The sequence below is a fragment of the Marmota flaviventris genome, chromosome 14, assembly GCF_047511675.1.
Source record: "Marmota flaviventris isolate mMarFla1 chromosome 14, mMarFla1.hap1, whole genome shotgun sequence".
Lineage (NCBI taxonomy): Eukaryota > Metazoa > Chordata > Mammalia > Rodentia > Sciuridae > Marmota > Marmota flaviventris.
The window spans coordinates 14,438,643-14,455,325 of NC_092511.1; the positions used below are offsets into that span (position 1 = coordinate 14,438,643).

Here is a 16,683-nt window from a genome sequence, read left to right on the forward strand (position 1 = left end):
CCTAAATACAAGAGCAAAAACTATAACACTTAAAAGAAAATGTAGGAGTAAATCTTTGTGACCTTGAGGTAAGCAATGGTTGGTATCTTAGATATAACACCAGAGCACAAGCAACAAAAGAAAAAGTAGATAAATTGGACTTCACCAAAATCAAAAACATTTGTAATTCAAAAAATACCATTAAGAAAGTGAAAAAGTCCACAGAATGTGAGAAAATATTTAATCACATATTTAATAAGGAATTCTATCTAGAATATATCAAGAACACATAAAATTCAATAATAAAAGATGAATAACCCAATTTAAAAGCAATCAAAAAATCTGAATAGACAGTTATCCAATGAAGATTTTTTTAATGGCCATTAAGAAAATGAAAAGATGGTCAACATCTTAGGCATCAGAGAGATGCAAATGAAACCATAATGAGATATAATTTCACACCTACTATGGAGCTAGAATCAAAAAGATGATAATAAGTGTTGACAAGAATATACAGAAATGGTAGAAATGTAAAATACACTTTGAAAAACGGTTTGTCAGTTCCTCAAGATGTTAAATACAGAGTTACTATATGCCCTAGCAAGTATTCTCTTAGATTATACCCAAGACAGATTAAAACATATGTCCGCACAAAAAGCCATACTCAAATGATCATAACAGCATTATTCATAATAGTCAAAAGGTAGAACCAACCCAGATGCCCATCAACTGACGGATGAATAAATAAAATCCAACCTCTGCTTTCTCTCCCTACAACCAGTCATGACTTGGTTCCGAATTTATCCTTTCTCATGACCTCATATGTGTTAAATCCCCATTGTAACTTAGAAAAGAAAATTATCCCAAGTTCCTTCCTAATTTAGAAATATAGGGCTGGGGATGTGGCTCAAGCGGTAGCACGCTCGCCTGGCATGCGTGCGGCCGGGGTTCGATCCTCAGCACCACATACAAACAAAGATGTTGTGTCCGCCGAAAAACTGAAAAATAAATATTAAAAATTTTTTTTTCTCTCTCTCTCTCTTTAAAAAAATTATTTAAAAATTATAGAAATATAGTTTTCTAAACAAATAACTTTTTCATCTGTTTTATCTCTTAAAAAAAATGTTCAATCTCCTACTGTGGACCCTTTTATGAAGTATACAAGCTAATCAAATCCTATTATAGATTTGAATTTTGAATATAGAATTTTTATACTAAACAAGTCAGTAAAATTAAGTCATATTTTAAAATGTTATTTTCATAACTGTCAAGATTTTTCTGTTTAAAATATGTACTATTAACAACCACTAGAGGGCATTCCAAGCCTCTCCTGGGTGGGGAACAAAAGGTAGACTGAAAAATGGCAACTGGGCCTCCAGGGGGCGTTCAGGGCAGGCCAGGCTCTCTCCTTCACTTTGTCCTTATTAAATTCTAAAACATTTACTAAATATTTAGTAAATTCTGCCATGAATATGCGAATACTGGTAACCCTTATGCCCTTAGAGTAAAGTCCACAAACCTTTACTACTTTCTAATATAAATTTTCCTAAGCACATAAAAACATTTTTCCAACCAACGTTTTAACATAATTATAAATTATACTCAAGTTATTTCTTTTTGTTAGCCTGACTGATTCAAAATTAGGATATCAGTGGTTCCAGGTAAGAGTCAAATTTCTTGGATTCAAATCACAGGCACTTGCTAACTGTGGCACTGGATAAAGTATTTCTTCTCTCAAAACCTCAGATTATTTATAGTAAATTAAAGATAATAATAATGCCAATCCTATTTATAAAAGAGAAATTAACTATAAAGCATAGCACAGTGCCTGGAATAGAGTAAATACTTAATAATTTTAAAGCCAATATTTATTGATTTTTTAAAATATATGCCAGGCCCTCTTCACACATTACAAATATTAACTCACAATCACCCTTTAAGGTAGCCATTATTATCTCCATTTAGCATATGAAGAAACTGAGGCATGAAACAGTTATAATTTGCCTATGACATATGCTAGAAAGTGGTAGAGTTGGACATGAACCCAGTCAATCTGACACCAGGTTTCATGCTCATTACTCCTCAGTAAGGATTAGGAAGTATTAGGCACGGATGCTATTCTCATTCTCATTTTTACTATCTAGATAGGTTTTTAAAATACAACCATATAGGGCTGGGGTTGTGGCTCAGTGGTAAGCGTTCGCCTCGCATGTGCAAACATAAAAATAAAGGTATTGTTTCCAACTACAACTAAAAAATATATATATATAACCATATACAAATTCTCTAGTCAATACAAAATTAAACACAAATATATTGGAAATGTGTTCTTTTGAGTCAATATAGTAGTGATTTCAGTAAATTTATATGAGTAGGAATGCCATCAATATAAATTTTGATACATCTTTATTTAAAAAATTCACTTCATCCAGATTAAGCTTCTAGGAAAAAAAAGGCCAAATTTCAAGGGATCAAATGTTTTAGAAAAAGAACATTTTTCTGGACAAAAACACCTCATGCCCTCCTGAACTATTTAATACTTGGAAAGAAAAAATTCAAAACACCTAGAAAGATTATTGAAAAAAATTTTATGAAAATAATTGTGCTTCCATTAATTGCACTTTGTAACACTAAAAGCAGTCATTTCTAGTCAAGCCAGGATGTAAAATTTAAAACAATTTAGGAATTCACATATAAGTAAAACCTGCTTGTAATATTTTCATGTTGAGCCCTGAAATAAATGCCTGCATTTGTAACAGTCCCTCCCCCACTTTCCTACTCATTCATTTCTTAGTCTTTTAAAAGAAGCTGGTAAACTGAAATTGCGCTGAAGAGTTTTCATCAAATTAACTTTCTCTGGAATACATGGAAAACACAGTGCATGTGTTAGAGACAACCATTAGAAACCTGCTGTGCTCCACCAAAATGGCTGCAACACGGGCAACCTGGCACTCTCTGGCCACTTTGCATGACTCCATGCCTCTGCAAATGCTATCTTCTCTCTTTAAAATATCAACTGAAGAAATACTTATCCCTCAAAACTCAGCTCAAATGCAACCTTTTCTACATAGAAAAGATGACTCTGAGGCCCTTATGCCCCAAGATTCATTTATCCAAATCTTTCATGATACCTGGCCCACAGCAGGGGAGCAGTAAGTCATTTTTCAATGGACTGATTCAATCTTAATAACTTGTTTATAGACATTATGTAAGAAGTGTCATAATTAGCCAGGCGCAGTGGCACACGCCTGTAATCCCAGCAGCTTGGGAGGCTGAGGCAGGAGGATCACAAATTCAAAGCCAGCCTCAACAATGGCAAGATGCTAAGCAACTCAGTGAGATCCTGTCTCTAAATAAAATACAAAATAGGGCTGGGGATGTGGCTCAGTGGTCAAGAGCCTCTGAGCTCAATCTCTACTATCCCCACCCCCCCAAAAAAAAGAAATGTCAATTAATTTCACATTATTCCCAGTTATCACTGAAGTATCCAAAACAATATATACTTATTAATGATTTGCTTTACTCTGTATTTACATGACAGAAAATATCTTCCACATGTTCAATAAACATTTACTATAGGCCAAGCACAGTGTTATGTACTGGGGATACAAAAGTTAACTAGAAAAAAGATTTTTAAGAAGTTCAGAATCTAAAGGAGAAAACAGGCAAGAAGATCAATAACTGCAGCACAAAGAAGCACTTTGGGGAATGGGGTTGTGGCTCAGAGGTAGAGCACTTGCCTAGTATGCGTGAGGCTCTGGGTTCAATCCTAAGCACTACATAAAAATAAAATAAAGGTATTGTGTTCACCTACAACTAAAGAATAAATATAAAAGAAAAGAAGTACTTTGAATAAAAGTACACCACAGATATCATAATGACCCCATGGAAGAGCACCAAAAGAGGGTGCCCTAACCCTAACATGTAGAGTACGACAGAGCTCCACAAACCATACTCCCAAATAATGTGTAAAATCCTTTTTTAAAGGTTTCCATAGAGACTGTTAAGAGCAAGAGTACACAGCAGAACAAGAACAATATGTTTCAGAATAGAACCAGTCACACGTGTTTTTTGTCATTTTAGTCTCCAGTCCTTGTGAAAATTTGGCATAGAAACTTTATAAAGAAATTTTACAGGATATGTATGAAAAAAAAAGTTGAGACTTTGGCTGTGTTTGCTATAGTGCAGTGAAAGAACTGTTTGTTAAAATGTCAGTCTGCAAGACTGTAAAAAACGTTTTGAGACTCAAAAATACGAATAATCGTGCCCTCGAGTATTCGCCATTTTATGAAAGGGAAGGATTTGCATTTAGCTTTATTTCACAAACAGTCTAACCTGGTGCAGTCGTGCATGCCTATATAATCCCAGCTACTTGGGAGGCTGAGGCAGGATGATAGCAAATTCAAGACCTACGTGGGCAACTTAGCAAGATACTTGATCAAAAATGAAAAGTAAAAAAGGCTGGGGATGTAGCCCAGTCATAGAGCACCTCTAGGTTCTATCAGAAACAAAAGAAGAAAAGTCAGCCTGAGACAAAAATTACTTAGAGGCTAACCCTATCATCATATGAGTCTATGTTAAAACTTTAGATCTTAAAAGAAAAAGAATATAATCTGAAGATTGATAGAATTTACCCCTTAAAAACTGTTATGCTTCCAATAAATAAGATATTTGTGACAAGAGTCAGTAATACTCTTAAGTCTTTCAACAAGGAACACTAACATATGTATACATACATATGAACATACCTATATAACAATGGACATAGATAGGCAGTTGAAATATTTCAATATATCAAGATGAATGAGTTACCAACACCCTAACGTTGGAGCATAAAATCTTAAGGCCAGTAAATATTTTTCACATTTGCTTGTTATCAACTGAAGAACCTAGCAAAATGCAAACATTTAGAAGGTGACATTATCATTTCATTGCTTAGATTGAATGTCCAATACAGAATAAAAAAAAAAGAAGAAGAAAGAAAGAAAGAAAAGAGTAGTTCTCAGAGTCAGAAAATAATTCAATGGGGGTTTTCAATTTTTTAGATTAAATGATTTTTTTGTCATATTATATCCAATATACTACCATAAACTTAAAAGAAAATCATTACTTTTCAAAGTTCTGTGAAAGGGCAACAAAATATTTGTTAGTGATTATAAACAAGCTTCTCTGAACAAAATTTAAAATTTTTTGGTGGATTATTTTTATAACTGTTGGATAGAAAAAAATGCAAAATTAAAGAAACAAATGCACTCTGAAAAGGGGGAATTTTTTAAAGCTGTCCCTATTAATAGACTAATTTCATTAGAAAACTCTGGAAAGAGCAAACTCAATTTTACAAGCAGCTAAAGTGTTTTTATGGAAGAGAGGTATTTACAAGCAGTTATAAAAGTGATTTAACAGCAAAATTCTTTCTATAATCCTCAGTTTATTACACTTAAGCATTATGTAGCATGCCAACTTCTGTACAATTATATTTCCCACTAAAAGCAAATAATGGCAATTATGAATAATCATGGATTTTAGATACAGTAACCTTTTAATTTATTATCTTAACTAGGATGCTTTTGAGAGTGAAATGGTGTGTTAATAAGTCTGCCATGAGAACAGGTATAATCTGGTACTGGACCTGACAACCAGAAAGTATGGTCATTCTAATTAATATCATAGGTTTTTGAATTAGTGTTACAAATAAAACCTGATTGTTGTTCTGGGGATATGGCTCAGTGGTAGAGTGCTTGCCTGGCATGCCTGAGGCCCTGAATTCAATCCCCAGCACAAAAAAGAAAAAAAAAAAATGAGGAAATAGATTATAGAGGAAAAGACTAAACAAAATAAATATTAACACTTCCTTACCAATATCAATGTATTTGGGATCCAAGGGTGTGCCAATAGAATTACAAAGAACTAGCACAAACTGTGAACAAACAAAACAAAAACAAATATCACAACTCTTACTTACAACTAATAAAGAAATATATATCATACTTATCTTTTTCAAGTATCATTAACTGAGAAATAATTGATAAAATTGTTAGGTGCAAAAATAGCAAATAAAAACAAGACAATCTAAGGCATTAACCATTTTAAAAATACAAATTAAAATTAAATGAAGGGTGATTTCTCAATATAACAGAATACCACAGTTTTTAAGAGGACATTTTAGAAATACTGATACACTGGCTCCTTTTCATCATGTATACTTCTAAAATTCCTGACCAGCTATAACATCAAAATTCATTTTTATCTTATTATAACCAGCTATATAAGAACTAACTTAATTTGTTACCGTTGCACCAAATGTCTCCATTTCATTCTCCTCCTTTGAAGCAATATATAAACAACATGAGAAATTCAGAAAAATTCAGTTAATTCAGAAAAGACATAATCCAACCTAGTAAAAATGACTTATATTCAAATAATTATCAATGACTAATATTAGGAAGATAATAAAGCATGCTTTAGATCATACTGTTCTAAAGTGATAATTTCATTTTTCTTTCACCGTATCCTGTACTAACAGTACTATTCTATTTAGATGTTTTCCTAATCAGAATAATAATTTCAAATAAATCAATTTTATACATATTTTTGATACATATCTTTCCTTTTTCAGCATCTCAATTAAAACCTGTTTAATTAATTTCATAAATATAAACCAAATGATAAAAGGTATACTAAAAATACTATAATTTACCCTTCCACCCTTTAAAAGCTTATTTACTGTCCAAAATACCACAAGTTGTATTTTTAATTTACTTTTCATTTTCATCAATTATATTTTCAAAAAATAATTCTACAGGACTTCTTGCTAAAACTGGCACAGCATTCCTTTTCTACTCCCTTTAACTCCTGCTCTTGCTATTTATCTCTACAAATCTAAGTAACATATTTCTAGAGCTATTTCTGGTTTTGTTTTGTTTCAATCCAGTGCATTATCTGTCACCTTCCCACTATGAAAGATAAGAATTTTGCTTTTTTTCATCCCCTTTCCCAAACACCTGCCACCCAGGGGCATACTTCTATCCCTTCATCTTTCCACTTTTAACATAATTTTGTTAGATCAGAATTAGGACTAAATATTATATGTCAGTTTAAAAAATCAGTGATCGAATTATTTTGACTGTGTAAATGTTATTCAGCTGAGACATCCATTATACCATGATTTATTTTCCTTTCAAGCATAGTTTGCTTTCCCTGTAGTTTATTATTATCTTTATTTTTTCCTTTGTTTAGCTTTCTAGGCACCCATTACTAACTCAAATCCCTGATTTTCCTTAGTTAAGTCTATCTCCTCTCAAGGGTTCAAACATTCTAGGGAATCTAACAATTGCATATGTTTAAATTTCTTCTGAAACCTTCTGCCCTTCTCTCACTGGCCTCCCTGGGCATGCTGCAGAGCAGTCAATTGGTACCACTCTTCACCAGGGGCCCTGTGCTCCTGTTTCTTCTTCTTTCTTCCTCTTTCTTGGTTTATTCCTCATTTTCATGGACATTATCATCAAGTAACTAACTCCCTAAAATGGGACACCATGGAAGGTAAAATTTTTATGACCTTGCATATCTGAAAAAGTCTGTATTCCACCCTCACACTTAAGTGGTTTTCTTAGGATGTGGAATTTTAGATAGGAAGTCAGTTTCCCTCAAAATTTTAAAGGCGATTCTCCAAAGCATTGCTTTTCATAAGTCAGATGTCATTATGACTCCTTATCCTATGAAATCTGTTTTTCCTCTCTGAAATCTTGTAAGACTCTTTTTTTTTTTTAAATCCCCAGTGTTCTGAAATTTCACAGTGATGTGTCTTGATGTGGAAACACATTTATTCAATCTAGAACCTCAAGGGAAATTTTCCTGGATTTTTTTTTTTTTTTTTTAGATTCATTCCATGCTATTTTGCTTTTACAGTTTTCTTAGAACTATTGTTCAAATACTAAACTTCCAAGACTAAGTTTTCTAATTTTCTTCTTTTTCACTACTTTCCATTTCTTTGTCTTTTTTGCTGTACTTTGTAGGGTATTTTCATCCAATTTCCTAACCATTCTGCCAAATTTTTCAATGGGATTCTCATATTTGTAACTTCTAAAATTTTCCTTTTCTATACTATTCTTATTTTATAGATGGAAACCTCTTAACTCTCTGAAGATAATAATGATGGTTCTTTGCAGAATATAGAATCTTTGAATTTTTCTTTTTGTCTAGTCTTTACTTCCTCCGAGTTCTTTTCTACTTGTGGTTATACTGGTATCTGTCTGTTAAATTCAATGCTTTCTTCAAATGTCTGAGAATTCTAATCTGTCTGCTGTATTTAAAAGTGGAATGCCAATCAATAAATGGGCAAAAGAATTAAACACAAATTTCTCAAAAGAAAAAACACAAACGGTCAACAAACATATTAAAAAAATGTTCAACCTGTCTAGCAGCCAGGGAAATGCAAATAAAAATTACACTAAGATTTCATCTCACTCCAGTCAGAATGGCAATTATCAAGAATACAAATAACAATAAATATGGCAAGGATGTGAGGGAACAGGTACACTTATACATTGTTGGTGGGAATGCAAATTAGTACAACTACTGTGGAAAGCAGTGTGGAGATTTCTCAAAAAACTAGGAATGGAATCATCACATGACCCAGCTATCCCACTCCTCCGTACTTATCCAAAAAAACTAAATCAGCATACTATCACAATGTAGCCACTGCAATTTTTATAGCAGCATAATTCACAATAGCCAAATTATGAAATCAACCCAGACACCTGTCAATGGATCAAGAAAATGTGGTATATGTACACAATGGTGTTTTACCCAGCCATAAAGAAGAATGAAATAATATTTGCCAGTAAATGGATGGAAATGGAGAAAATCATGCTAAGTGAAATAAGCCAGACTCAGAAAATCAAGGGTTGAAAGTTTTCTCTTATATGTTGGAGCTAAAGCAAAATAAGGGAAAGAAGTCAATGAGGGAAGAGATCAGATATCATAAAATATAGGGAAGATCAGTGGAGTAGGAAAATGAGAGGGAGAGAGGAAGGAAGAAAAACAGAAATACATTAATCAACAAAATCATGTCATATACATATATAAATGTACCAAAGGGAATTCCACCTTTATATATATATAGAAAGCACCAATCAAAAATAAATAAAGGAGGGGCTAGGGGTATAGCTCAGTGGTAGAACGCTTGCCTAGCACACATGGGGTGCTGGGTTTGATTCTCAGCACCACATAAAAACAAACAAATAAAGGTATTGTGTCCATCTAGAATTAAAAATAAATAAATAATAAGTAAATAAATAAAGGAGCCAGGCACCGTGATGCACGCCTGTAATCCCAGCAGCTCCAGCTCGAGAGGCTGAGTCACACGGATCTCAAGTTCAAAGCCAGCCTCAGCAACAGTGAGGTGCTAAGCAACTCAGTGAGACCCTGTCTCTAAATAAAATACAAAATAGGGCTGAGGATGTGGCTCAGAAGTCAAGTGGCCCTGAGTTCAATCCCTGGTACCAAAATAAATAAATAAATGAGTAAAAGGAAGATCAGTAGAGGAGGGAGAAGGAGGGAGGAGGAATGGGGATTGAAATCAAATTCCTTGTATATATAATTTTATCCAAAGGAACCCAAATACTATGTATAATTATAATGCTCTAACAAAATAAAAAAAAAAAAAGTGGGATACTAAAAGGCTACTTGGAATCTATTTGTCCACAAATAAGCCTTACTGAGCATGGCTTTTACTGTGAAGTGATCAAGCAGGGTTGTTTTCTTGGAGATTCCCAATCTTAGTCTTTTCTCATGAGCTGATAAGATTCTTCAGAGAAGATTCTTTCAATCTGCTACCTCAAAGCCTGATGCCCTGCTGCCAGTGCTCTGGGAACCAAGTAGGGATAGAAGACCAGGGGTACTGACAAGTCCTGAACTTCTCATTTAATTGGTTTTCATCTGAGTTCTTCCACCCTTAGCTATGCGTGGTGCCCTTCAGTGCATAGATCCCCTTTGATCCTTCCTGGAGATTTAAGCCCAGTCTTAATAGATGTTAAGCAAGCAGCTGCCCGTGTTCTCTTTCTATGGGGATCTGAGAACTTTCTTTGTTATATCTTTTTTTATATGTTAGTTTCTTTCTCAGGCACTCCAAGTCCTGTTCCTCTTCAACATTCTGTAACTAGATGCTTCTTTGCTTTTTCCATGAAAAGTTTATGGTTCAGCTTTTTCAGGCCTGCTAAGATAATTATCACTAATCCACCTATTCTCTAACCTCCAAAATTTGTTGCCATTTCCTCTCCATTTCTGGTCCCTATGGGCTTGTGACTTTAAAAAAAACAACAATAAAAAAAAAACTTTACTGTTGTTCAGCAAGTTTCAGAAGAGAACAAAGCCAAATAAATAAGGCTGTTCAAATGGTTACCTTTAACCAAAAATGTAATAAGGAAATAAATTATAACCTAGATAAAGACATTGGTAGTCCTATTTTGGAATATTTACATTTTTCTACAAATACTTAAATTGTTAGTACACTTTTTAACAAGATATTATATGTACTATTTATTTTGTGCTCTGAGATGACTTTTAAACTAATATAATTTCAAATAAAAGATTTCTCAATGTCAAAAGCTTCCCAAACTGTTACAAATAGTCATTATTTTATCCGTTCTTTAGTATTTATTGCAGATATCTGGATATTCATTGTTTGCTTGTGAAATTTTAACTTGGAAAAGGATTATGGTGTTTTAAATATATTTCAGAGAAAAAAGCTTCAGTACTGAACCAGTCAATATGAACTGCCAATGATTAGCTGAATGGAGGGAAAAAAAATCAGAGAATACAGAAGCATTGGAGTCATATAGTTTTCCAGAACAGGTCTAGACTAACATGGCCAACAGACCCCGTGTTTCTGTACTTGCCAGTATCCAGGCCATGCTTGAGAATGTGGATAACTCTGGCCCAATTATGCCAACCAGTCTGTTCACCAGTCTGTGCTTTAAGATACCAAGGAATTCCTACCTGAGGATGACTTTCATCAGCTTTTGTAGCCAAAATGCAGAAATCGCCACAAGTGGTAATGGAAATGATACTCTTCACATATTTAACATATTTCTCATTGTTTTTAGTGTCCCAAAAGACAACACAGTACTCAGGACGATCTGGTCTGGTATATGCATACACCACAGTATTTGAACAATAGCCCCACTAGGAAGAAAGGAAGCAGAAAAGGGAAGGAATGGGAGGAGGAAAGAGGGAAAGGAAGAGAGAGGAAGGAAAGAATATTTAGTTTTGGGAGAAAAAATGCAATTTATTTTATTTTTACTCTAGGAATAATGCAGATAAGTACTTTATCGGTACTGACAAAATACATTCTTCAGAAATGGTAGAATTCCTGAATTCTGAATCTTCAGCTTCATACCTACCTTTTTTGCACTAAAATAACCAAAAAGGTAATAATAATACATTTTAAAAACAAAAAAAATGTGATGCCAAAATAAATTCAGTGTGATTAACCCTCCTTATTTTTAATTTTTAAGACTTAAGCTTCAGTGGTACCATAGCTAGTGTGAACCATCAATAGTGTTATCCCTGTCAAAATCTTAGATTCTGAGTCCTCAAGTCAATATTTAAAAATAGGTGTTTTGCCTTTCCCCATCCATATATTTTAAGAAATTTGTTCTTATATCAAATCTTTCTGCATGATTTATTTAAAACAATAACAAAATGCAGATCCCTCCCCAACTTCCTCTCATGAAGAGCCTATAACATCTTTAGCTGTAACTATTCTAGTATTTATCACCACACTGCACAGCTATTGATTATGAAACTTAGGCACTTACAGCTTTCCCTTCTAACTCTTATAGTATACTTACATGTAATTTTGAATAAATTAATTCTCATTGTCCACATTACTTTTACTATTAGTAGCTAATAATTGTGTTTACTTTTAATGCCATGATTATTTTCTACAATAAATGTTGACTTTAAAATAGTTTTAGATTTGCAATAAAGTTGCAAAGATAATACAAAGTTCCCATATACCCCTCATCCATTTCCCTATTAACAATTTACATTGCCATAGCACATCTGTCACAATGAAGAAACCAATATTACTATTACAACTAACTAAACTTCACACTTTGAGTTTCTAGCTTTTCCCTAATGTCCTTTTTCTATCCCAGAATCCCATTTTAGACACATTATATTTAGATAACATGTCTCCATGGACTCCTTTGGGCTGTGACAGTTTCTCAGTCTTTCTCTATTTTCAATAACCTTGGCAATATAGAGGAGTACTGCTCTGGTATTTTGTAAAGTGCCCCTCAATCATGGGGTTGTTGGTTTTTTAGGAAGATCAACAGACACATGACACGATCTCAACACATCCTATTAAGAGGTACGTGGTATCCACATGACATCACTGTTGATGTGGTGTTCCTGGGGATTTCCCACTGTTAAGCTACTTTCTCTTTCCTCTCTCCATCCTCCATTCTTTGGAAGTGAGTCATCAAGTGTGGCCCATACTCAAGCCAAGGAACTGGAACTATGCTCTACCTTCTGGAGGGGGAGTACATAAGTGAGATGGTATACTTCTGTAAGGAAGATCTGTTTCTTCTCTCCCATTTGTTTTTCATTAAAGTAAGTTAATTTTATCAGTATTGGTTCACGGACATTAACTTCATAATTTGGGTTATAATGAACTTGCAACATTTGTTTTATTCCTCAAATTGCTACACCTTAAGCCAAAGAGAGCTCTTCCTAGTTGTCTGCCATGTGCCTTTGACATGGCCACATTTTTTTTTTTATGGTAGGGTTCTTTATTACTGTCTGGCATTGTTAAGATGCTCCAGACTTATGTTATATTTTCCTTGCTCTAGTCCTAGAATCAGTCATTTCTCTGAGGGGCTTTGCCCTTTAAATGAAATATATAAGATTCTTCATAACAGATAATTTATCAGATCATATTTCAAACTTGTTTTGGATCAAATATTAAGTTTAAGATAAAATAGTGATTAAATATCAAGTTGCTCTCTCATTTTTCCCCCTCCTAATCTATTCTCTGCCCTTCTCTATTCTGCTGAGCCCTGGAAACTGATTTCTATGAACTCCATCACCTGGGCTACCTTGCCAACTGGTGCCTAGTTGGATTTGACCAGTAAAAGGCACATGAAGTAGAAAGATGGAGTATCTACTCCCCTATCTGTCTCTGCCTGGCCAGTTGGTGGTAGCCAAGCCCCTGCTGGGCAGCTTCTCTTACATAGCCAAAGCTCTCATGGAATGTTACTCCCTTGCCCCTTCCAACTGGAGGCACTGGTGCTGGCATCTATTTGCTAAGCACTGGGTGCCTGCTTTATCTCCCTTGCTGTCCCTTAATGCTACCCGCACATCTGTAACAAGCCCTTCAATTACTCTGGTGGGTGGGCCATCTGTTTCACACTGAGACCCTGACTCATAGGGTCATTTTACTAATTATACACAGTATACTAGAAAAGCTAGTTTTAAAGTCCTCGTGGACAACAAAAGCCTCCTTTCTGTTAGTTTCTAAAACAAAACCACTATGAATATAATGAGTTATAACAAATTATTTAGTTAAAAACACTTTATTTTACAAATGTTCTTAATACCTTATAATCGGGCCGAATGTTCGCAAAATATATAAAGGAATCAACAGTTAGTGCAATTTTCAGTCCATCTCCTTCCCAAGATAGTGCAGACATCTGCTTTCCAGGAACTTTCAAAGTGCCCAAATGCTGGGGGGGAAAAAAGTATTCAATCTAAAGTATCACAATGAACAAATTACCATTGAACATTTCATGGAGATCAAAAGTGGTATGAAGACTCTCTTGTGAAAGTTTATCACTAATTTTAAGATCATTTTCCTTGCATTTTAATTACAAGAAAACATGCGTATGATTGGAGATATTTATAGGCTATATCCAAAGAATATTAGGAAATGTCATCAAATCTACCATGCCATAGATTAAAATATACATCTTTACCTTTATGTACAACTAAGAAAAAACATGCTAATTAAAATATGATCACTTTGATTACATGATGTGTGCCAATTTTTTCTTTGTGTTCTCAGGATTGAACCCAGAGGCATTTGTTTACTGCTGAGCTACACCCCCAATCCTTTTAATTTTTTATTTTGAGACAAAGTCTTGAACTAAGTCATGAAAACTGCTCTTGAACTTGATATCCTCCTGCCTCAGGCTCCTGAGTTACCAGGTTTACAAGCACGTGTCACCACACCTGGCTAATGCATCCAAATTTTAGACTTGTAAAAAGCTATACTTTTTAGAGTCCATGAAAGTTTATATTAGTAACTTCAATACTGAAGTCCTACCTTTCTCTTTCCTCCCCAACAAACAACCAATCACCAAGACCCATTGCCTTTGCTCCTTTCAATGGTCACAAAGAAAAAATTGTGGAGAAAACTATGGGAATAGCCTCCCTTTTATCTCTTTCCTTATTAATCTACCCTCTTTCCCCCAGATTCCCTCTCTACTCTGCTATTATAATTATCTTTCTGGAACAAAACTCTAATCATAACCTTCCCTGCTTTAAAAACATAATAATACTTTTTAAAAATCAACAGCTCCCCATTGGTCGTACATTCTTGAGCATGGAATACAACACCTTTTTCCCATCTGACCCAAAACTACCTTCCTTGCTGAATGCCCTACCATACAGCCATAGTTATGTGTGCCGACGTGTGAGAGAATACTCTGCCACCATACCTTAGGCCTGTATTGCAGCTCTTCTGCCTGAAATCCTCCTCTTCTTTCCCCATGCCTCCTTATCCTTACTATTCCTTGTCCTCCTGGAGAATCCCTCTTCATCCTTCAAATATAACTCAAATAGTGCTTCCTCAATGAGCCTTGCCTTCTCTCCATGGTTCCAGGGAATGCAACAGTAAGTTCCTCAAGAGCACTCACTTCATGGTCAAATTAGTTTGTTCATATACTAACATTTGATAAGTGACTCAATAAGCAAGTCAATGAACACAGCCCTTTTAATCTATGGTTCTCATTTGACAGGCCAGTATAAATCCCAAAATTTGAATTAATTGCACTGGCATCCCGTATTCTGAAGCAGATGTATCTAAAGTCAAATTTCATGTTGCTTATGGTCTGAATGTTTGTCCCTTCCAAAATTTATGTTGAAATTTGACCTGGAAACAGTACTAAATGGGGAGGCTTTTAAGAGCTGACTAGGAATAATGCCACTGGAAAAGGGTAATTCGGCCCCTATTTTCTGTTTCTTGCCCTTCATCTTCCTGTCCCACCCTCCTCCATGTGATAACACAATAAGAAGGCCCTCACCAGATGCTGCAGCCTTGATATGGGACTTCTCAGCCTCTAAATCTGTGAGCAAATAAACTTCTGTTCACTATAAAATGTCATAACAGTCTAAGACAAATGTACTGAACCCCATTTTGCCAAGGAAACCAATGGAAACAAAAAACTCAAGTTTTAACCTAGAAGGGTCCATCTTGCTGCCTACATGAATCCAAAAGGGAACTGAAAGTTTTTATGATCATACACTTGATATTGACCCATCACAGAGAGAGAATAAAGCCATCTCCTAACTGTGCAAACCAATCAGGTGTTAGCTGCAGCAAGGGCAGAAACCAGACTTAGTAAGCACTGGTTATGTGCCAAGCACTGGTTATGTGCCAAGCACTGGCTATGTGCCAAGCCCCGGCTAGGTACTTCCTCATTATTATCTTCTTTAATCTTTATGATAGTACCAGGAGGCATTACCCTTCATTCACAAAACAAGTAAACTGGACTTCGGTGATTAACTAACTTAAGACAAACTACACTGTGGAAATGGGATTCAAAGCCAGTTCAACCTGACCTCAACCACATTATCCCCTGAGACTACAGTGCACAGCTAAGACCACAGTGCAAAACTCAGTGAGCCCTAACCTTCAGACTTGAAGCAGACTCTTCTCTGAGGTTTCTTTAAGTTTGAACCTTAGAGATCCTCTTTCCAAGTATCTTCCCAATTTTAACAATAAAATAGATCCAAAGATAAATCCCCCATATGTTCACTCATCCCAAAAATATCAAGTTACTAATATGCCCTGAAGAGCTACAACTGATACTTTTAAGTACAGCTGAACCAAAACCTTCTTATAGTTTTCAGGATATGCTTAACATACTGTTTTGCAAGATAAAATATATAGACCTTAGGGCCCATGTTTTTCTACCTGGAAAAGGCTGAAGTAAAGGGGGAAAAAAACAGATAAAATAACATAATGTTAAATCAATGGGGACCCACAAAAATAATCAACAAATATGAGTGAAGATTATAAGAATATAAATTATTAGAATTCAGATTTTTATTTAGGTACCTTAAAAACTCTGATTTTGTTTTTGTTCTTTGTTTTAGTTTTTACATCTACCAGAAATACTGTTAGCCAACAACACACAGAGAGTGCCTCCTCTCTGCAATACATTCACTGGGTAACTCTGAGGTACTGATTGAAAAGCACCAGATAATACCATTTATTACCCTTACAGAAAAGTTCAAAATACATAAAAGTATTAATATTAAAATACAAAAACAATTAGTATGAACTTTTTTACTGCCAAAAATTCTCATTATTGCAATCTATGGTGAATTTACAAAAATTAACAAGGTATCCAAAAGGACAAAAATAGAGTATAAGGTTACCAAATAAGACAGGCAAATATATATTAAGCTCTCATTTTC

The 16,683-nt window shown here is 34.7% G+C and overlaps 1 protein-coding gene across 1 annotated transcript in view; it reads right to left on the reverse strand.

The window, feature by feature from the left end:
- Wdr35 (WD repeat domain 35) overlaps positions 1 to 16,683 on the reverse strand; it is a 60,885-nt gene that overhangs the window by 32,408 nt on the left and 11,794 nt on the right. Inside the window, exons 9-11 of the mRNA XM_027937804.2 lie at positions 13,581 to 13,706; positions 10,975 to 11,160; positions 5,836 to 5,896 (exon numbers count right to left, since the gene is read on the reverse strand). Coding sequence (XP_027793605.2) covers positions 5,836 to 5,896; positions 10,975 to 11,160; positions 13,581 to 13,706 — 373 coding nt within the window. The remainder of the gene's footprint in view (positions 1 to 5,835; positions 5,897 to 10,974; positions 11,161 to 13,580; positions 13,707 to 16,683) is intronic.